Here is a 23,038-nt window from a genome sequence, read left to right on the forward strand (position 1 = left end):
AGCCGGCGAGGAGCGTTAGCGTGCCCGTCGTGAGGCGGTGGCTCTGAGGCCTGCCCGAGTCTCCGAGGCAATGGAGAAAGAAAAACCGTTTAAACTGTTCGTGCCGCCGCGTCTGAGCGGCGGTCAGGTGTCTGCAGTCAAACCGCAGACGAGCACTCGGTCAGCGGGGCTGTGCCAGGGAAATGGTGCTGCCTGGGGGCGGCGGACGGGCCCTCCCGCGGGGGGCAGCGGCCCTGCTGCGCAGCCCCAGCGAAGTCCTGAGCCTCTGTCCTGGAAAGGACACCTCTGCGTTACAGCGTCTGCGCTGAACTCGTCTTTCTTCAAACTGTTGAGATTGGTGCCTGGGGAGGAAATCTTAAGTTTAAATTTCAATTTATTTTTTTTTTATTTTTATTTTTTTTTCTGTTAAAACTGAAGAGATTAAGAAAAAATGTTGTTGGCAACGTATTTTACCTGTACACCACCGATGATAGACACGTTTGTGGGTAACTGAGCACAGTAAGTGGGACGTACACCACTCGGACACCCTTACTGGCTTTTTTGGTCCCACCAGATCAAGTGTGTAGTGAAAATGTTCTGCTGCTATGCTCTGAGTTATGTGAATTCAAGATTTTTTCATGTTGAGGCTCCTTATATAATATTTAGATTCAAATGTGATATTCTGACAGGAGATGAGTTGTGCTATTAAGAGGACAAATTTATGTGACTTAAACGGCCCTGTAAAATGCAATTTTCATGCTAAATCATAATCATATGTGCTTTAGAAGTACTCTTGGGAATAAAGCAAAAAAATAAGTATCAAATACTAGACTTGAAAAAAAACACGTTGGTTAATGAATCCTTTACTGTGCAACTGTGTACAGGCTTGCAGTAGTTACTAAGTTCTTGTCATCAGAAGCTTCCATTTTGACTACAATCTAATCTATGAAGCAAACTACAAAAGACCAACAGTTTGAAAAGCTACTGTGAAGTAAGAACTATGCAGGAGAGTTCCAGAGTAATTACCAATACCTCGAGCCTTAAAATTGTAGGTTGTTGATTTATTAATGGAAAAATCTGTTTTTCCATTAGCTGTATTTTTTCTGTGTTTTGTGAGCCTTTACAAATCTACCCATTAGAAACTAATTTTTTAATTTGTGCAGGGTTTTAACAAATTCCCAGATGATGATTTTAGTTTGCCATTTGTAATGAGTACACCGAAGCATGTTGAAATCACTGATTCAGGTAAGATTAAAATAAGCTCTTACATTGCACATTCTTTTTATTTTTTAAAATATTGTAATTTTTTTTAAGAGTAGTTTAACAATTTTCATAGCTGTAACATTGCTAAATGCAATTCCACTTTTTTTTAGAAAAAATGTTGATGAAAATCTCTTCATATTTCAGATGCGATTTCACAGCAAGTAAAACTTTGCTCTGAGGTAGATGAAGAGGTCAGCTAAGTATAAACTCGGCTTATCTGATTTCTTAGACCCTCTTAATTTATTCCCAAAACAGTGCCTAAAGCACTATTCAATTCGTTCAGGGCTAAAGGAAGTAGTCAAAGGGGAATAACAGCTTTGTCTCCTGTTTAAAGCTGAGTCTCTTAGTGGAGGTATTTGTCATTTAGTGAATATGACTGGAGATGAAGGTGATTTCAAAGTTGTGGATTGTTTTTCTTCTAAGTGCCTGGGGAGTTTAAACCAGAATAAGGGTTAAGCACTTAAGTATCTTTCAGAAACTGATTATGTTGAAAGGCAGAAGGATTGAAGTCAGACAATTTTTTTTGAAAATCAAAGCAGATTATCCCAAGTACCTTGTCTGGCTTTTAATTAGAAAGCAATTTAGTGGTTTCCTTAACCATTTAATTTTTTTCATTGTGTCTTTACTAATGTTTTTCTGCAGCTTAGTGAAATTGTTTTTGTGGTAGCTTCCTGTGCTTCCCAGATACAAAATGCTGTTTGCTGCAACAAACTGGAACAAGTTCCTTGCAGTCCTTCTAATAATTGTCATATAACTGAAGATGAAACTTCTTTTAGCCCTAGCAGCTATTAAAAGCAATCAGGATTGTAGTCATAGCATGATGCAGCCAAAACAAGGATAGTGTTAGGTGACATCATACCTAAAACAAACTGCAGAACTACTCTGTTGCCTGCTCTGCTACTCTTCCCTATCTGAACTACTGTTCAGGTACTGCCTGTACAGTGTTTTAGAGATGTTCTAAGAGCACCAGGTTGGTTGGTTTTTCTTCCTGTTTTATGCATGACTTGACTGCAAAAACATATTGCAGGTAGTCTTGCACCAGATCTCTGAAGCTGTTTTTACTTAATTCAGCAGTATCTGTCAGATTAAGAGAGGGGAGGGAATGTGTGAAGAAATAGAAGGCATCTTGGCTCTAATTATCAATTACAGAAAAGCTTTTGTCTTTTGGTGGAGTGCAGTTATCCATGCCTTTAAGGCTATGTAGTGATGTCAATGTATCTCAAGGCAGTGAGGTATTTTTTGCTTGTGTTTCAGTCTCTTAATTGTTACATATTGTCTGTCAATACACACAGTGGATGCACAGAGATTTATAGTTTGGTTTCTGATTGTATATTAGCTTGTCACCATCTGTGGAAAATTATTTTTATGGTATTTTTGAGATAAATACGTATTTGAAACAAATACATTTGAGATTAAGTTGTATAACCTGTTTTAATAGACTATAGAAACAATGAATGAATTGTATTCAAAACTCTACAAAGAGGCTGAGAAGATCAAGCAGTGGAAATTAACTGTAGAATCAGAATTAAAGCAGAAAGAAAGGAAACTGCAAGAAAATAGAAGAATTATTGAAGCCCAGCGTAAAGCCATTCAAGAATTGCAGGCCAGTATTGTACAATATACACTGAATATGTAAAGTAAAAAGGAAGTCCTTCCTGATTTAGCATAAATATTATTTGTACAATTAAGTATTAAGGAATGCAGCAGAGGTTGAAGAAATTTTGAACTGTTAATGTCATGACTTCAGATAAGACCTTTGGCTACATACTAGTCACCTATGGCTCTAGTGTTACTAAAGGAAAAAACATTTGTTAGTAATAGTTTACCTGTTTAACAGTGTGCATTCCATTTTTGTATGGTTTATATACTGTGGTTACTCTGAAATCTATTTAAGAGTGAATAACCTTTCATCCTTCTAGTTTGTGTAAAGTATGCTCATGCGTATTTCTTTTCTCAAAACATACAGGAAGTAGTGCAGTCTGCTTTATCCTAGTTTTTTATCTTGCTGGTAGTGGACAGCTTTGACTGAAATACATATTTTAGATAATTTATTAGTCCTCTTTTCTTGTTGGTTATTGTTACTTTTCTTTGGCTTTACTAACCTAACTCATCTTTGATTGACTTCTGTGTTGAGAAAATAGTTCTGAGGAGTGCACATGTGCAGTGTGAATGTATGTATGAATAATGTACCTGAAAATATTTCAGTTGTTGGTAAGTTATTGTTTTATTATGTCTTTCATACAAACAGTAAAAAAAGTCTCAGCATGTAATATCAGATAAAAAAGTTTGTCTTCTGATGCAGAAAATCACTTGCATGCAAGATTTCAAAAGTGAAAGTATTTTTTAGGATACTTTTCAATAACAATGTGTTTTTATTTGTTTCCTATGGGATTAGTTTGAAAACGAAAAACTAAGTTTAAAACTGGAAGATGAGATATGTGAAAATAAAGATCTCTTAAAAGAGTAAGTAACAGACAAATATCTTTGTGAAAATACTTAGGTTTTGTACTGAGAACTCTATTAGTATAAAAATTACACATAGTTGTTAAATTCTAAAGGTCATCAGGACATTTACATTGTTACTAATTTGGTAGGTAAAATATTATGCACTCCTGTTACAACATATTGGGTGTTTTTTTTTCCCTCTTTTAGAAACAATGTTTCAAGGCATCTGTGTAATCTACTGAAGGAGACCTGTACTCACTTTACAGAGAAGTCCGCCAAATGTAAATGCTATTTAAATTTTGATTTATGAAAGTAAAGATACTTCTAGCTTTCTTTAAATTCTCTTAAGGAATAAAGCTATCATGTTACTCCAGATACATTCTCTGGCTGTTATAAATTGTGTATGACTCTGAATCAGAGTGAAATTAGAAGTAAAGCTGTAGATCTAATGCTCTGTAATGCTAAATCCAGAGATTTTCTGAAGTCAGTATGATTGTTTGCTGAAAGGTTAAAAACTTGAGAACTATTTAGTTGTCTCCTAACTTTTTTAGAATAAGTAAAGAACTTAATTCCTTTTTTAATTTACTTCAATGTTTAAGCATAATGGCTTTGACAGCATATTTTTTCGAAAGGAAAACTTTATGGTACATTCTTGCTTTGATAGATGAGCATGAAAGAGATGAAACAAGACAACTATACCTGGAACTTAATAACAATGTTGAAGTAAGTGATAGCTTGTTGAAAGGCTCACGTGTGATATCAGTTGAGATATGACGAGTGTGCAATGCTGTTTGTTTGCAGACTGTAAATGTAAGTCTTTAGTGCTCAAAATACTTAGTTTTGTATGAACTTCTATATTTAATGTTATTTTTAGAGAATGATAATAGCATTTGAAGAGCTTCGTGTGCAAGCAGAGAACACCAGATTGGAAATGTGCTTCAAATGTGAGAGTTCTGTTAATTGTGTTTTGCTGCAGGCTTTACAATTTTGTACTTTCATTGCATGTAGTTTCAGGCCAAAAGATATGAAATATTAGAATGGGGAACTGTTAACACTGAGAGGCTGGACCCTCTTTTATTCATGCTGCCTGTTATTAAATGCCTGGACTCTTTTTTCCACAGGATCATATTTAGATGATTATTTTGGAAATAGTTACTTGAAATCTGAAGTACAGTCTAGTGATCACTACTAATTTTATGTAGTTGGTTTATGAAAATAATTAACTGGTGCATAGCTACAGAAATTTTAATTGCATATTTGCTTTATTTATGCTACTGTGTGTGTTTATTCTTTACATGTGCATTTCTGTTACTTTCTTGTAACAAACAATAATTAGAATAATGGACTAATTCTGTGGAAAGCTGGTAAAAAATTAGTCTGGTTAGAAAATAATTTTAAACATGACCTCAACAATTGCTCTTTAGGAGACAAATTGTACAGCTGTACAGTTATAATGATCTTAAACTGAAAATTGTGTTTAACCTGAAGTATTGTTTAGCTAGTTTATTAACTGTGGATATTGCTGTATCTCAAAAGTAAAAGAAGAAGCAGAAAAAATGGAGAAGTTTGAAAAAGAATGCAAACTGGAAGTCGGTATGAAGGAAAAGCAGGTTGGCTTAGTTTTACCATCTAATATACAGCTCTGTTCTTGAAACAAGCCTTGCAAATATTTGAACTCCATTTTGCTTTATGATATATCAAATGAAAATAATTATTTTAAAAGTGAAATAGGCAGCTGTATTGTAAAAAGGGACATCTTAGTGACAGGATTTAAAAGCATCATGTAAATGCTGAATACTCTTCCTGTTCTCTACACATATGCTACCTTTAGAAGAGTGGTTTGTGCAGAAGCATAAAATTAGCAAAGCAGCCATCACTTCTCATAGCTAGGAGTGTTATAGTTCATATCTGGTAAGAAATAATGTGGGAAAAAGGATTATAATGCATATTAGACTCTAACCTAGTAAGACAGTTTGGGAATCTGTGATTTGCTTATGTTTTTTGTAGTGGGGATGAGGTAGCCATGATGGAAGACCAACTAAGTTGAAGTTTGTAAGCAGGAGTCTTGAGAAGCAGAGCATCTCTCTGTATCTGGGGAGGTCAGGAGTTGTTTTTTCTGAGGATGCATGTGATGTTGCAAGGAGTGTATCTGGGCATCAGTAGAAAGGACAAAAATAATAGCTGAAGCCATGTTTAAGTCAGATTCTGCTAACTTTAGTGATGTTCCAGTCTGTTGGAATTGATGTTTTGATTTTGAACTGAACAGCTTTTTCATAGAGTAATATGAGTTGATCAATATTTGGCTAATACCTTTTTGAACTTGAATGACAGCCATATGTATGTTAATGATACACAATGCACAAATCAAAATGAGAATGTCCTTTTTTCTAGACTTAATTATGATAGTTTTGTTAGATTTCAGTTCTTACCGTACAGAATGATGAAAAAGATGATATAATAAGAGACATCAAGACTCAGCTGCATGAATCGAAAAATAAGATTGCTGATTTAGAAGAAGCAAAAAGTAAGAGGTCTCTCTGCTATGTTGAAATATATTATTAGTTATGGAAGTGTAGGAAATAGGATCATGATAATTTTAGCCTGTTATTAGCCGGCAGCAGAATTTCAGGGCCTTGCAGGCCGTATTCTCATTTGAACAGAAGATGCTGATGTGGCATCAGGGCTGGTAATGTAATCTGCATATGTATTAAACTTAGACCATTACTTCAAAACAAAGATTTTCTTCAGGCTTAAGCTTTACCCTCTTTTTGTGTTGATGTGACAGCTTCATTGTGAGGGATTTTTCTTTTACTCTTAAATAAACTCTGTTGTGAACGTGTAAAGGTACCATATATCCTGTAGTTCCTTTTTGTAACATAACTTAATTTTACCAGGACACTGGATAACCCTGCCCCTGTTCTGGATATTTTTCCCATTTCAGTTGGACTTGTATGGGAAACATGGCATGACAATAATTGTTTTTCTTGGTTATTGGATTGATCTGTTTCAAACCAAGTTAGTGACGGGTCTTCAAAGTATAGTACTTATTCAATACTCTATAAATAGTAGCCTTATTCTAACCTATTTTCACATCTTTGCCAAGTAACTCTCCCCAGATGTTACAGCTTATAAATATAATTTTATTTGCAAATAGCTAAAGGATTGACTGGGATTGGAAGTATAACTGTTTTTGAAGAGCTCTTTTTTAAGGCTCAATCAGTGAGAGCTTTTGAAGATAGCAAGGGGAAAATATATGGCTTGAGTTTTGCAAATTTACAGTGAGATGCCACTGAAGAAACATTTCAGACCTTGATTTTCAGTATTTATAGGCCATTTATATTACAAAATAACTATAATATATAATATAAGTACTTTAGTTCTTAATGACTGAGGCAATTTTCAGCCTCCCCCGGGGAGTGGTGAGGTAGGTTTTAGTATTGTTTTTGTGCCAGATACATGTGACTACATTTTGTTAAATTTTATACATATATCTAGTACTACATTTTGTTATGCTGTTACTAAGTGAATAATCACCTTGGAGGCTTTTTTCTTAACAATGACATGAATATATTATGTAACTTGATTAAGATGTAGGAATGTGTATATCTGCAAAATAGAAATGCATTTTCTAGTAAATATCCTATTTTAAAAAAATGTAAGCAAATATCTTTTTGCTTAGGAAATGAAGGAGAAATATTAAAGGAATCTCAGATCAATCAAGGACATTTGAAGGCAGAACTGGAAGATGCCAAAGTTTCATTGCAAAAAACAGAGGTACAGCTTGCTTACAATATTCTAGTATAAACAGATTAGAAAAGTAATTGCATAAACTGTTACTGATGTTTTAGATATGAAGCAATTGTATCTATTTGTTGCAAAAAAAGTTTAGAAATTATATAATTTTTGTAGGTTGCTCAAAAGAACTTACAAACTGAATTGCAGACTACAGTGAAAGCATTAATGCAGGTCACTGGAGAAAAAGAAGCACAGGTGGAAGAATGTAAAAAAATTAAGGCATTGCATGCATCCCTGAGAGAGGAGTTTGAGACTTCTATGTCCAATTTTAAAAGCTTGCTACAAAAAGAGCAAAATAGGTAAATTAAACACTAAATTCAAAGAATGGTCTTACAAGTAAGATACTAGATTACTGAGCTGCTGGGTATAAATCTTAAACTTTGTGTGATCTTTTTTGTAATCACTAATAACTTTCAAAAAGGCCTTCACCCGTCTGGCCATATGAATTATTAGCACTTGAAGATAGTTATGCTGTTTGATTTTGTGTGGATGCAGCTCTTAACTAAGAGCGCAGCAATCTCATCTAGTACTTGCTAGTTGATGGAACATCTGGTGAGGAAGATAATTCTTCTGTATGTGGTAATACTGTTTATTGTCAATGCCTATTATTACTGTATTCCAGGTTTTCTGTAGTTTCAAAAAGTAAGAAATTGCCAAAGAAACTGATAGCAACTAAAATCAAGCTTTCTAAAAATAACAGCACTAGAGGTATATTTTATATACATATCACAGCTGAGTTTTTAATGAAACAGTGATTTTGGGTACATGGCATTAAGGTGTTTTTCTAAGTAGCTGCAGCTAATGACAAATCCAGGAGCAAAGGGGTATGAAACTGAAATAATTTTTTTGGACACTAGTCTAAATACAGATAATTTAATTTTTTAATTTGTGCTGTTTGATATTTGTCTATAATAAAGCAATTTTTTTCTCTCTCACTCCCCTAACTTTCATAATTCTAGCAAATAATACAGGTTTACATATGTATATGTCTGCTGTGATGAAGTTATTAAAGTGAAACTTGATACATGTTACAGGCAGATATATCACCTGCCTGTTGAAAGGCAAATGTTCTCAAAATGCTTGTGGTAGCAAGACTTTGTCTTATTGTCCTTTAAGCTTCAAGTGCAGTGCTTTGGACTATACAGTTTATTTTTTTAATTACAATTTTCTTAGATCAGAGAAATATGAAGATGAGTCAAAGCTACTTACCTTGGAGCTCAAAAAAAAGTCTGCTGAACTGGGTAAGATTTGTAGAAATAGAATATAATTTTTTTTCTGGAAAAACACAGGGGAATCAGTACTTGGAGACTGTTCCTTCATAAACATTTTTGCGGTCCATGGTTTATTTGAAACTTCAGAAATATACCTGCTGTGTCTTTCTGAATCACTTTTCCAACTCCACATTTATATTGTCATAATTTGGAGTTTATAGCTTTACACTTGCTGAACTTAATGCAGCAATTATGAAAATCTGGTACTGCAAAGGGATGTGTTATACTGCCTGTTAAATATGTGAAATTATTTCTGTTTAATTTTACATGTGCTGTAGAAGAAATGACTAAACTAAAATGTGACAAAGAAATGCAACTTGAAGAGCTGTCAGAAACACTGGTAAATGCTTATTTTATTAGTCTTATGCTATTTACTTTTCATATGAAGTCCCTCCTGCTTTTTAAGTATCTTAAATGCTATGTAGAAGCACTGTCTAATCTGCCTCAATATTCATTAAAAAATTTCTTTCCTATCATTTAGACAACTTCAGTGTTGCGCTTTTTTTTAAGGACTTGATTCTGTTTTTTTCTTTTGTTTTGGTTTTCCTTGTCAATATTTCTGGTAACTTCCTTCTTCATTCACAGCTATTCAAATGCAACTCCCTGAGGATGTAAAGATTGCCCATTTGTAGTTATGCCTAGTACTCTATCCTCATTCTGAAAAGTACTTTCTAAAAAATAATTCTTGTGATAAACATTAGCTCAAACCTAAACTACATATATTTAAGGTTAAGGGATAGTCTAACTTTATACAGTAAAGATAATTCCTCAAGTGGCTCCCTTTCTTCATAATAATCTTCTAAAAATTAAACATTATAAAGGCCTACCTAATTTTCTTGTTTTAATGATAACCAAAACTCTGACACCACCCAGAAAAGTCAGTGGAGCTTGTGAAAAGGTTGTGTGAGAAAATGAGGAAAGTAATAAGGAATTCCATGGGTTTAGTACTTCACAAATCTGTTACTATTTTGCTGTTTGTAGGATTTTAGTTATGGTGAGGTGTACTTCATGTACTTCAGCACTTATAAGGCATTGTGTGCTGTGTTCATGCATGGCCCTTTTCAGATAAAACATTTAAGAGTCTGTAACTCTGTTACAACAGGGTTGTGACACCCCATTTCATGTACTCCTGTTGTTCGGGTGGTTCTTTTCTTACAGGCAAGTTTACTGAGGTAGACCTCTGGTCTCAGTGAACCCTACTGGCTGTGATACAGGCCTATTTTCTGTTATAGAAGTCTTAAACTATATGAAGTAGACTTTAAATATAGCCTTATTTTAGTTTTGCTCTTGTATTTACAAGTCTAACAAGAAACTGCATCAGCTAAAGTAAAACTGTGAAACTAGGTTTGTACTTTGCCATATATATTTTGTTCCTTACATAGACTGAATTTTCTAAACTGAGTTTCACTGCTGTTCTTAAGCAGGGAAAGATTGAAGGACTTTTAGTAAAGAAGAAAGATCTTGAGGCTACTGTAGAAAATTTTCAGGAGCGAGAAAAAGAAATGAAGAACGTTCTTCAAGTCAGAGAGGTCTGAATAAAGCATGACAGTAATATATTTTATAGATAAGTTACATGTTATCACTTGCATATAAGACCATAAGAAGTATCACATAGTTAGACTAGTGCTCCGCCCACTGCTCTGCTCATGACAATGACAGCAGAAGACTTATCTATGGCCCATTGCCCTTTCCTACAGTAGCTGTATTAAGGATATTTGAGGACAAATCCTTGTCATTTGTTCATGCTCACTCGTGTAATTTTTTGAACCTCCTTACATTATCTGTCTCCAAAGCCTTTTGTGATAAGAAATTCCAAAAGTTCATTATGTTCTGTGCTTAAAAACTGAATTAGAATTTAAAATCTGACTTTATTATAAAATTTTGAAATCTATTATGATGACTCTCTCTCCCTCCTTCCTTTTTTCCCCACCAACTGCCTGCCAGTGCCAGTGGCAGTATCACCAATTATTTGGAGAAAATTTAATTGAAAGCGTGTATATATATATTGTAAACTACATTACATCATAAGGCTTGCCTTATCTTGTAATGGCAGGAAATTTGAAGGAGGAGTTTTGCTTTTGTTTTGGAAAGCATTGAAAATACGTGCTTATTCTATCACAAAGTATTAGAATTGTTATTTTTCTGAAGAAATTATTTAATGTAGGTGAGTGCAGAAGCTTATCATATCTGAAGCAAATGTATTGAAAATAGTCTCCAAGGAAAGCTAATTTTGTCACTAATTTTGCAGACTAGCTAGGCTTAAAATAGGGGACACATTTAGTGTTTGTATTAGAGTTCAGTATCTCAACTACTGTCGCATCACACCAGAGATGTAAAGATACAGTCTGGCTAATTTATAGCATGCATGTATTTGTTTCATCTTAAAACTTTGTCAGTTCATTTCTGATAGCTTTCAGGACTTGCAGTTTACATATGTACACTCAAAACACTTTCTTTTTCTTCTGCAGAAAGAAATCCAGGATTTGAAAGTACAGCTGACTACTACAGATGAAAAGGAACAAAATTATTTAAAACAGCTTATGATGCTGAATACAGATCTTGAACGAGAGACGTATGATAATTTTTGAAAATATAGTATTTAATTTTTTGTTATGTAAAAGTTACTTTTAATATACAATGAAATTAATTTTTCTAATGAAAGTTTTGAACCTCTGCATGCAGTATGACATCTGTTAGGTATTTGTAGATGGCGTTTTCAATATTTGTATGTAATTCTTGCATGTCTCTAACTTAGTTGGATTAACATGAGGAGAAAGTTTCTGAATTAATTGTTTTAAATTAGGCTAAAGAATGGACAACTAACAGTGCATATCGATAAGCTTTTGTTAGAAAAAGAACAAATGCTGCAAGAGAAAAGTGGTATGGCTACAGAACTCAAGAAACTGCAAGAAAGTAATGAGGCAAGTTGTAAACTTCAAGCTGTTTTTAAGGGAAAACATGAAATTTCAAATATAAATCATATATGGTAGACTACAACATGTCAAGGTTTGGTAAAGTATCTGAACTATTTTTTGTGTTTAAAATATAAAGGAAGTACAGTTACCTTTGAGTGCTTAAGATGTGTGAATTTTTTAAGATAGCACCTTTATATTTATTTTAGTTTTACAACTCTTTATTTAGGATAGTAGAAAACAGGAAGAAAATATAAAGCAGTTAGTTGAAAGCCTGGAAGAAGCAAATGGCCAGCTAAGGCAAGTGAAAACAAATATTAATATACAATACTAATAAGTTTCTATAAATTGGTGATGCCTATTGCTACAGCAAGAATTTTTGCCATAGCTTTGTATTACATATAGCTATGCTGTTCCACATTAACATCTTAGGTGTGAAGAAAATAAAAGTAGAAGTTAAAGGTTATGGATTAAATATGAAAAGGTGAAACTGGTTAAATGTTACTCTGAAGTAATCTCTGTACTACAAATCAAATAGACAGGCAACCTTCAATGTTTCATGGATGCATTATAGTACTATAGATTAGAATATATTTTACTCAGGTAAGGGGACCATCTTTCCACACTTACAAAAAGTATGTACAGGTCAGACATTAACTTAATAGTCACTTTGAGTTATTTTAGGAACATATTCATTGAACAGCTTATGAAATTCTCATCTACATAAACAGATTTTTTAGAAAATGAAGGATGGGTTTATTTAGCAGTAGTGAAAGGAAGTCAGTTACAAAGGAAATATTTACAAATGTGTGTTAATTTCATATTTAGAAATGAACTGGAGTCTTTGAAGCAGAAGATGGCAAAGAAAGGTGAAGAGATTAAAAGTAAACTGGATGAAAGAGAAGAAAATGTATGCCATATCATGTGCTTTATCATTAAATTATATAACATAGGACAAAATCTAAATGTAAAACTTTCAGTTTTTTTGCTGAAATCTACTTAGAGATGTAGTCTGTTGAAGAGGCTTTCTTGTCTCAGTGGTACTACGAATTGAATCAACATATGTATACATGGTGTGCCTTTTAATTTTAAAAGACAAGGACTTTCAGTGTGTCATTTACTGTTTACATAGAGGCTTAAAATTTGTTAAATTTGAGGCAAAAAAACCCTTTTATATTGCCATATATCCACTTAGTGATGGATGGGGTATGGATTACCTTTCAATATGTAATATGAGGATTAATATGTTCAAGTATTTTACTTAGTGTATTTTCAAAGTATGCCTTTTTAACATCATAGTAGATTTCAAAATTTTATTATATAAGTCAAATATAAAATTATAATTCCAGGCTAAGAGTATTGAAAATGAAATTTCAAGAAAGGATAAACAGTTGAAGATTCTAGAAAATAAGGTATACAATCTTTTTCATGTACTGTAGAAACTTCATTCAAGATTATTTTTTTAATTGTGAAGGTACTTCTTGTTCTTCCTAAACTCTGGAACCACTGAGGTGGTACTTCACTGCTATTGTTGATGATATTTGGCCAGCAAAGTTTTTGTAGTACTTTATGGTTAAAACACCAGTTATTCTAACATGTTAGCATATGTTTCAGTCCTACTGGAATTAACCAGACTTGTGCAAATACATGCTTAAGAATGTTGACAGTAATCTCTTAACACAGTCATTTTTTTAGGAGTTAATTGACTAATGCTTGAAACATCTCTTTTTAGTTCAATAATTTAAAGAAACAAGTGGAAAATAAAACCAAATGCATTGAAGAGTTGCAACAGGAGGTATGTACAGTTCTTAAACGTCATGCACTGATAAAAGAAGTAACTGTTACCAAAAAATACCATTTCAACAGTTTTGCTTGCTGATACCTTTAGATATACCTGCATCATTTATAACATCTCCTTTCTTATCCTAAGTCTGAGAAGATTAAAGAGTCACCTTTAGAACTACTTGATTTGTGAAATTATCCTTACTTTGGAAAATGCAATTAAATATATTGAATAAATTTTTACTATTTACATTTAGTATATGATATTGATATACATTAAGTAATCACCTATCTCAGGTACCAAGAGTAGAAAAGAATTGTGCCTTAGGACAAATAGTTAATAACTGTACTGCAAAGATACATAACTTGTATTTTTTGTCATGACATATGCACATTTTTTGTCAGCAGCATCTTTTTTCTTCCCATTCTGCACCCTCTCATTATTCTCTGTTGTTGCCCACGAGAAATCTTTCATAAGGTCATGAAGTAACAGTATTATTAAAAGTTGAGTCAAAATCCTTGAGTCCTTGAGTCAAAGTAAGTTGAGTACTCTTTTTGTTTGGATAATTGATCTGGAAGCTGAACTGCACAACAAAAAGAATTGCTTGCTGAAAGCTGGAATTTTGAAGGTTCTGACGTTATTTCGTTACATAATTATATTAACTTAAAGCATAGTGTTTGTTTTAACAGAATAGGGTACTGAAAAAGAAAATTACTGCAGAAAGCAAGAAAACCAGTATTTATGAAGGGAAGGTATGTTTAAATAACTAGATGTACAAGATATGAGGGGAAAGCAAAGACTTGATGTTTTAAATCCCAGTGTAACTGAAGATAATGTTAAGTACGTTCTTAATTGTTTTATGGATCTGCAATACAGATTTTACAGGAATGATTCCATAGTTTTTGGAAGATGCTATCTTTTTTAATCATTGGATACTGACTGGGCTATCAGACATTTGTAAGAGGAGGCCATCACATCTCAAAGAATTATGTTCCTAAATCAGTCCCTTTATTTCATGATTGCTAGTGTACTGAACATTATTCAGTAATGCTACCCTATTGAAACAGCAGAGTAATTAAAGTAAATGTACTATTCACTCTTACTGTGCAGTGGAAAATCCCTAATTAGAATATTGTGTCCAATTGTGGGTACCACGCTTCAAGAAAGATGTAGACTGTTTTGATGGTATTATAAGAAACTTGAAAGGAAAAGTTATAACCACCATGCACACTTGGACAAAAACATACCATAAACCAATTAAAATCTTAAATTGTTTGGCTAGGGAGGGAATAAAATCTCTTATGTGTATCTTTTTTCTAATAATTCACAGCATTTGGGGTGACTGCTTAGGAATAGAATCTTCCTATTTGTTTCATATCAAATTCTCTTTAATGTTATCAGCTAAGAGGAAATAATATTTTCATAATTAAAAATTTGAAATGAAACTATTTCTAGGCAAAGTGTTTCCTTAACTCCTATTTGAAAAAAAAAGTTTTAATAGTAAATGAAGTTGTACTGCTAAGTCTGTAGGAGACCTTTAGGTTATGGTTAATTTTTTTACCTTGCATTCCATGCCAGCAATACTAAAAATATTTTTTTTTGTACAGAAGCCAGAATAGTGTCAGATTGCTAATGGATGATTCCCTTATATTGGAATAATTGTGATTGATCAGCCTCTAGCTTTAGAGGCTATTGACTGGGGGCCTCAAACTGCCACAGGCAGTCTTTCTTGTTGTGGTGTTGCCACTGTTGCTGAGTATTTCCTAACTCACTTCAGGCTGAAGTTAAACTCTTTATGAAAAAAGCTGAACATTAAATACGAAACAGTTCAGTCACATACCTGAACATAAGAGTGGTTCTGATTGAAAATAAAAGGTTAAAAAAAATTGGCATATTTATTTCTAAACAAATAACAGCAATAATTCTGCATTCTCAAAAGGTGAATAAATTACGGTTAGAGATGGAAAATATGAACAAGCAACATAAGGAAGCAGTTGACATCTATAAAAAAGAGATTGAAACAAAAGATGTAAATGAAAATAAACTTCTTGAAGAGGTGAGAGCTGTTAATTTTTATTACAAATTTTAATTAATTTTTATGTATGATAGTTTTCTGAAACTATAAGCCAGAGTCCTTACTCTTACACAGTGGTCTTACCAACATAATGGAACATCTTGTATATGTATGTGAGTAAAGCTTTAGTACACTAGAACCTTAAGTTGAAGTATTAATATGTGTCTTTAAAAATAAGAACCCAGTTAACATTCTTTTTGTGAAGATGCTGTTCACAGACATGCTATTCTTGGTGTGTAAATAGTAAGTACAGCAGAAGCACATTAGATTATCACTTTCCCCATAGTAGTATTTTCTTACCTGTACTTTTTTTATGGTAGTATCAAAAACTGTTAGGGCAGAGTACTTGAAATGGCCCTGAGGTTCAAAATGACACTCCTTTGCCATGGAGGAATGGACATACTTTTAATTCCATCTGGAACTTGGCTCTCCAGACCTGATCCGTAGCTGCTTGGACAACCTCTGTAATCCTCCTAGGGTACCGGCCCTTGCTTCCACCCTCTGTATGCTTCCTTCTTAAGTTTGAGATTTTCTAGGAGTTGCTTGCTGATCCATTCCAGCCTTGTGGAGTCTACCTGACTTTCACTTAGCTGGAATGCATCGCTCTTGGGCCTGAAGAAGGTGATCCTTAAATATCAGCCAGCTTTTCCTGGGCCCCTCTTCCCTCCAGGATGTTATCCCATGACACTGTCAAGTAGATACCTGAAGAGGCTGAAATCTGTCCTCCTGAAGTATAAGGGTAGTAAGCTTACTGTGAGACCTCCTTGCTGCCCTAAGGATCTTGAGCTCCACATTTCATGGTCACTACAACCAAGGCTGCCCTTGAGCTTAGCTTTCTTCTCCAGCCCTTGTTGGTGAGAACAAGGTCCAGCATAACATCTCTCCTTGTTTGTTCCTCAATTACTTGGAAAAGGAAGTTATCATCAACACATTTTAGGAACTTTCTGGATTGCTTGTGCTTTGTGGACTTGTCCTTCCAACAGGTATCAGGGTGGCTGAAGTCCCCTATGAGTACCATGGTTTGTGAATGTGAAGCTGCTCCTGTCTGTCTGTAGAGTGCCTTGTCTAAACTGTTCTCCTGGTCAGGTATTGTTCATGAATTAAACTTGGTACTAACAGGTAGAAAAGATGAGGTTGCTTGCTGATGAAGCAGCGATAACACAGAGAGAAACTGATATCCGATGTCAGCACAAGATAACTGAAATGGTGGCACTTATGGAAAAACACAAGGTAAGAGGTTTTACTGATTTCTGGGGTTTGTAATGTGTGGTACTGTGTTAAGTAAAAACCTTTCAAAACCAGAATATCACAAATTACAAAGCAAAACTTCATAAAAGACCTGCATCTAGGAAAATGAAGGTGGACACATGACTTTTCATCATGTAAAATAATCTTCAGATTTTGAAAACATGCCTGCTGGCAGATAGATTCCATCTATCTGGATTACTAAGTTTGTTTTTGTTTATTTTTTTAATATTCAGGCTTCCTTTGATACCATTGTAATGCAGTGTTCTTCAGTATCAGTTTGGGCCTCTTTTTGGGATGAGATTCTGTAGTGAGCTTCAGCAGTTTAACATTTTAATATACATTCCTTATTACTCTGTTTTGCGGTATATTTAGTAGATACTATTAATAAAAATGATACAGCTGGCTTTTTTGTGCTGGAACATGTACTGCTGCCTAGAGATGAAGCATCTCTGTCAGCCCACAAAATAATACTCTACGCCTTTCCTGTTTTACAGTTTCTGCTGAAGCATCAATGTTTGTTCATTGTGCTTTCTGAATCTTCTGAAGATTTTATTTGAAAAGAATGAGTGCTATTTTAAGACTAGGTAGATCTACAATTCTAACATTTAGTCACATTTTGGTTTTTTTAACACAGCATGAATATGATAAAATGGTTGAAGAAAAAGACACAGAGTTAAAACTTTATAAAATAAAAGAGCAGGAGCAGTTATCATCAAAAAGATCAATGGTAAGGTGTACTCTTCAGCAAGTGTAATTTTGTATATTAGATTTCTTCCTATTTAACCATTGGGAGGAGGCGGGGGCTAAGTGTCTGCTTTTGTGGGACTGAACAGTAAAGATCAACCCACTAATTTCTGTTTACTGTTACTTTATTATGTGTATTTAAAAAATGCCAGATGCCTCTAAAAATAAAACTTGAGTAGTTGTGTTTTCTGACTTCCTGATAGTGTGTCACATTCTAACCCTGCTGTCTGAATAGGGAAGTTTTGTATTAAATAGTTGGATTCTACCCCCTGTTCTTACACGTGTTTTAAGTTCTTACTTTGAACAGTTCTAGTCAAGTACGAGTTTCTTAGTAGTACTTCAATTTTTAAAACAAACTAAAACAAAACTTCAGGTCTAGAGTTGCGTTGAGCTTTTTTTTCTTTCTGGGGCAACTTAGCTTTGAGAAATGTTCTGAGTGCCAACATCCCCTCAAAACTTACGGAAGTGTAATATTCTAAGGCATTTACTTACAATGCAGACTTTTTTTCAGTTAGATTTTTTGGTAGAAGGATGTGTGAGGCAAATCTACATGTTTTTGTTATTCTTAAAAAAAATATTTGGTAACTGCTTTGATTCTTTGTTCTTCTAGTGATAGAAGCTTTCTGAAAATTAATTTTAGATACCTCTTGGCCTGTTAACTTTATGGATAAGTTAGCTCTATTGAACAAATGGAATTTTCTTTTATAACAAGTATCCTTATTACTGTCTCATTTGAACTGTTTTCTTTTTTCCAAGTTAAGCATACTTACCCCTATCCTTTAATTGTTTTTAGGAAAGTGAACTGTCATGTTTGAAAAGCGAACTGACATCCTTGAAGGAACAACTTAAAGCAGAAATTGAAGAGAAGGTATTTTTTTAATTAAATGTTGCAGTGTGTGTGATGTGCTTTGCCTGGTCTTATGCACTATAATCATGACAGCTGTGAAGCTTTTGGTTCTAGGTCTTGTTCTCTTGCTCTCACTGTCAGACTTAAAGAGCTTGATGCTCTCTGTGGTCATTATTTCATTTCTGGTGGTAGCGAACATTTGCATTACTACTTAATTACTAAATATGAGAAGCAGGGACAAACTGAAACCCTGTGAAGAACTATGCAAGCTTGCAGGGATGATGTCAGGAAAGCCAATCTGGAGGTAAAACTGACAAGGAGAGGCAATAAGAAAGGCTTCTATGGGACCTGCTGCCCTATGTGCTGGAGTTCTGATGACAGGACAAAGAAAAGGCTGTGGTACTTAATGGGATCTGGAAAGTCTGGAGAAAGGAACTTACCTTTGGAGGAGGATTGGGTCAGGGAATCTTTTCTCATTAAAAAGGGATGGTATGTAGGTTTCTTAGCAGAGATAGGATAAGTTGTGAAGTTGTTTTCTGAATGCTGCAGTTTTACCAAATCTGTGTCGTGTATTTGTGTGAACTTTGTAATAGAGTACGACTGTGGATGGTGTTCTGTAATTGTACCAAGATGATTTTCAACAACTGAATTAACATAAAATATATACTTTCTATTACTTTACTTTCTATTATATAAATCTTTTTAGGAGAATCTTGCAAAAGGACACCTCCCAAATATAGTTCCTGAATATGAAAAGAAGCACAAGGTAGCTTTAATCTTATTATTACCAATTTCTAAAATTAATGTTTATACATATGTAAGCTAACTGAATTTCCATTATAAATTATGTACAGTTGACAAAATACATGGAAATGCTTTTAATGTAAACCTTTTTTTAATTTTAGAAAATACAAACAAATTTTTTGGAGACTACTAAACCTGATTTAGATCTGGACTGTACATCTATTAATGTAAAAAATAAAAAGTCTCCCAGTGATACTCCTGTAAAAGTTACCATGATGGAAAAGAAAAAAATGCCTTCTTCAGTATCTGCAAAAAGCCCATTGGGTAGTCCATCACTAAAGGTTTGTAACTCATAACAGTGAATTGGTCTTGTTTTATTTTTCTGACTATTTCTTACTTCTCTGTAGATATGCTCATCTGTTTAGTGCTGTGATAAGCATGGATTAAAAAGGCAGATAGCTGCAAAAAAGGAAAGTATTCCATAGCAATATTAGAAAGCAGTTTGTGTAAGTGCTCCCTCTGTGTGTCATTTTTCTTGCTCAGTTACTTAATTTGTCTGGTGTCATTGATCAGCAACAATTCCTGTCCTAGAGGGAATGTGAATTTAATAATGGCTCCAGTTCTTTTACTTAGTTTTAAAAGAAAAATGTTATCTGTTAGTAAAGGAATTGCTTGTGTGGCTGTAACAATTATCAAAGTATTCCTGACTGCTTCATCATAACTAAAACCTATGCTTCTACTCTGTCAGAAGCTCACATGATGTTTCTGTGTTAACAGAAACATCTAGCACTTTTGTTATCCTTTTTAAAAGAGGATTGCAGTGTTTCTGAGAAGTTAAACTTCTGGTGAAATAACTATTTATGTAGAAACAATATTGCTCTTAATACAACTAACAGTGTCTTTTCAGAAAGCTTTTTTTTCTGCAGTTTTGTTTGTTTTCTTAAATGTTGGTTATAGTTTGCACGTAGCCACTACAGTTCAGAATAACCTGAATTTCTGCAGATAAGCATGAAGAAGGTAGATACAGCGTGGCATAGAACTCAGTTCTTCTACAGCATCTCTCTGCTGTCTTCCTGGATACTCAGTCTGTAAACAGGGTTATGAGTTTGGTTTTAGATTCTTTAATTGCCACTGAAAATGTCATTCTAAATGCCATCTTTTTCTCTCCCAGACATATATTATAAAGACCCCTCCAATACATAAACTGCAGAGTGAAAGCACAAATCTGTCTTCAGAACAGGGCATGAGGAAAAAGCCAAAAGTTCTTTTACAGCTGGATGCTCATTCAGATAGCTCTGAACACAGTGACCTCCTGGTAAAAATCAGAGAACAAATAGAGAACTTAGCAGCATGCAAAAAGGACTGCTATATCTAAGAAAGTATATAAAGAATGTGGGGTTCTGATTCCAAGACAATGTGTATTTTTAATTTAATTTTTCCCTGGAGTTGTATTTATATGTATATAATGAGTAACTACATGACAGAGTATGACTATACAAAAGTACATACTGTCGTAATGATTTTTACATTGTTTTTATTGACCTGCTGAGGCTTCTTAGTCATGTCTCAATTTTTTATTTCATACTCAAATGCTCCTGGGGGAAAGAAAATGTATTTTTAATGTAGCGTAATTAACTCTTTTATTTTTAATTTAAGAGCATAGTCTCAGAGGAAGAAATGTTTAAAGCATTGTACAAAGATTATCCTCAAGTTTCACAACTATATGCTGTGACACCAAAAAAGGTACTTTAGCTTTTCTCCAGATCAAAAAGAACAGTTAAATCAAATTGGTTACAGAAACTAATGGATAGCTTTATTTTTCTTCTTAGAAACCAACTACATCAAATGCAAAAAGTCCAGGCTCTGCACTGAAACTTAGAACCATGAGAAAAATGCGAGAGGCTGGATGGACTGAAGTTTCTAAAATGGACAGGAAAAGAAAAATTAAAGAAGCTGAGAAGCTCTTTACTTAAAATTAAAAAACTACTAATGCCTTAGCTTGATTTGGTTAATGCAACCACAGTGGTGTTGTTCTTTCCCAGTTAGTATGTTGTTGCATTTTTTTGTCATACTCAGTTTTAATATTATGTTAATTTCCTTTATACACAAACTTTATAGATGCATAACTGTATCAACTTACAGAGTATTTTCTGTGTTTCATTCCCTATGCTATAAAAAGACAGGAGACAAATTAGCCTAATTTTTTAAATTAGAAATAAGTATAACTGCATAGAAATCTGTTTCAAAAAGAAGTCTGGTGATAGAAATACTGGTTTTATAGAAATTAAGTTTTGTTCCTTTAAATTTCCTTTATTTTTCTTAATACATAATTCACAAACGGATATTTAGTGAAAGAAATACTGAGGCTGTTAAAATGAATGCACTTTTACCTGAAGTCATCTTGTTTTTTTGTTAATTTTAAATATTGTCAGAATTGTCTCTTGAGAGTATTTTCAGTAGCTACTCTTTCAGTATGTTAAAACAGTTGAAATTGCATTTTAAATTGAATTTTCAAGAAAATTACTTTGGTTTAAAAAATACTTCACCTTTATAAGGAATAAAATGTGCACACATTTACAGATTGTTAAAGCAAATGTTAGTAAGTCATTAAATAGTTTATCTGAAACATGAAATGTGGAACTGTTGTTGCTTTATGTATTACAACAGATATAGATCACCAGGCAGCCTTCTGCCATGTATGCATAAGAATAGCTTAGAATAATATATTTCTGCGTTAAACCCATATTTTTCCACCTTTTTAAAAACAGAATGTAACCATTGCCAGAATTTAAAACTACACTACCGGGTTAGCATCTGCAACCAATTCTCCAGGTACATTGTAATTGTCACTTGATGCTACTGACAGTAATTTCCTAAAAGTATTAATATATTGTTTAAAGGCTGCAAGAGCAGAAAGTGCAAAACAGAAGGTAGAAAATAAGAACAGACCTTAAGAAAATCACACTTTTGGGACTCACCCAAGCTGACAAATGCAGGAGTACATGGGCTTGCAGGCAGTATTAAGTAACAGACCCAAAGTCTTGTTAGCAGGTTCGTTCAGACTCTCCAATACCTGCTCTGAAGGGCTGGGTGACACAGGGAAATCTCCATGGAAATCGGTGAAGCTGCATTGGGGTATACCCACATGAGTGCTGACATCACCTGATTGATAGGAAACATGAGAGGAAGGAGCAGGTTTACATGTCAACAGTTGCTGATGTTCACAGTGGCTTCAAAAAGTGTTGTTTTCAAAATGGGAGATGGTACTGGCAGAATTGCTTTAAACAGTTTTTTCCAAGCATTTGTAAGGAAGATAATAAAATACTGATTAAAAAGATGTTGTAAAAAAATCCTCAGGTATGTGAGATAGTTATGGTAAAGGACAACTATTTCTAAAACAGTAATAATAGTCCTTTAAATTTTTTTAACTAAAAGAATTTAGAAAAAACATGTCAGGAGTAAAATGTCTCTTAATAGGAAAAGAAACAGTACAAATAACAGTGTTACTCTTACAACCTTTTCTGTCCCTAGGCATTCATGTATGTAATTTAGTTTGCCTTGCTTTACCAGGAGTGTCTTAGGGGGAAGTGTTCATGAGGAAAAACAGTCTCCCCTTTTCCATCCTTACAGACACTGCAAATTTTAGTTGAAATCTAAAAAGTGGCTTCCTTTTTGGGAGAAGTTAACTTTGGTGGGCTTCATAGCCCGTCAGAGCTGTTTTTAGGTGGGCCTGCGAGATTGCCTAAGAGGAATGCATGTTGGGTAAGAACAGCATCTAATAGGACCGCATGTCCAAAGCCCAAAATGAGAAACAAACACACCCTGGTGTTTGTAGTGAGCTTATATAATTAGATTAAATTCTGATCCCAAAGTGAGTTATACAAGCATAGTGTAAAGTCTCCATACCAGCTCTTCATCAGCAAAGACCTTGTC

The 23,038-nt window shown here is 34.0% G+C and overlaps 2 protein-coding genes across 2 annotated transcripts in view; both read left to right on the top strand.

Annotated features, from left to right (window-relative positions):
- The window catches only part of LOC104392928 (bile acid receptor-like), a 5,914-nt gene extending 5,895 nt beyond the window's left edge, over positions 1-19 (top strand). The window contains exon 10 of the mRNA XM_010002372.1: positions 3-19. Coding sequence (XP_010000674.1) covers positions 3-19 — 17 coding nt within the window. The remainder of the gene's footprint in view (positions 1-2) is intronic.
- Positions 20-70: 51 nt separating this feature from the next.
- SYCP1 (synaptonemal complex protein 1) lies at positions 71-21,078 on the top strand. The gene is made up of 31 exons (XM_010001985.1): positions 71-187; positions 1,143-1,224; positions 1,387-1,433; positions 2,681-2,845; positions 3,638-3,705; positions 3,895-3,968; positions 4,352-4,410; positions 4,562-4,631; positions 5,224-5,297; positions 6,103-6,211; positions 7,367-7,461; positions 7,597-7,781; positions 8,656-8,723; positions 9,032-9,093; positions 10,178-10,282; positions 11,222-11,325; positions 11,557-11,674; positions 11,895-11,965; positions 12,494-12,575; positions 13,015-13,077; positions 13,398-13,460; positions 14,138-14,200; positions 15,388-15,504; positions 16,642-16,752; positions 17,405-17,497; positions 18,308-18,382; positions 19,068-19,127; positions 19,267-19,446; positions 20,277-20,420; positions 20,762-20,848; positions 20,935-21,078. Exons 1-31 carry the CDS (start codon positions 71-73, stop codon positions 21,076-21,078), a joined length of 2,955 nt encoding a protein of 984 aa, XP_010000287.1.
- Positions 21,079-23,038: the final 1,960 nt, after the last annotated feature.

The sequence above is a fragment of the Chaetura pelagica genome, unplaced genomic scaffold (assembly GCF_000747805.2).
Source record: "Chaetura pelagica isolate M959 unplaced genomic scaffold, ChaPel_1.0 scaffold181, whole genome shotgun sequence".
Classification (NCBI taxonomy): Eukaryota; Metazoa; Chordata; class Aves; order Apodiformes; family Apodidae; genus Chaetura; species Chaetura pelagica.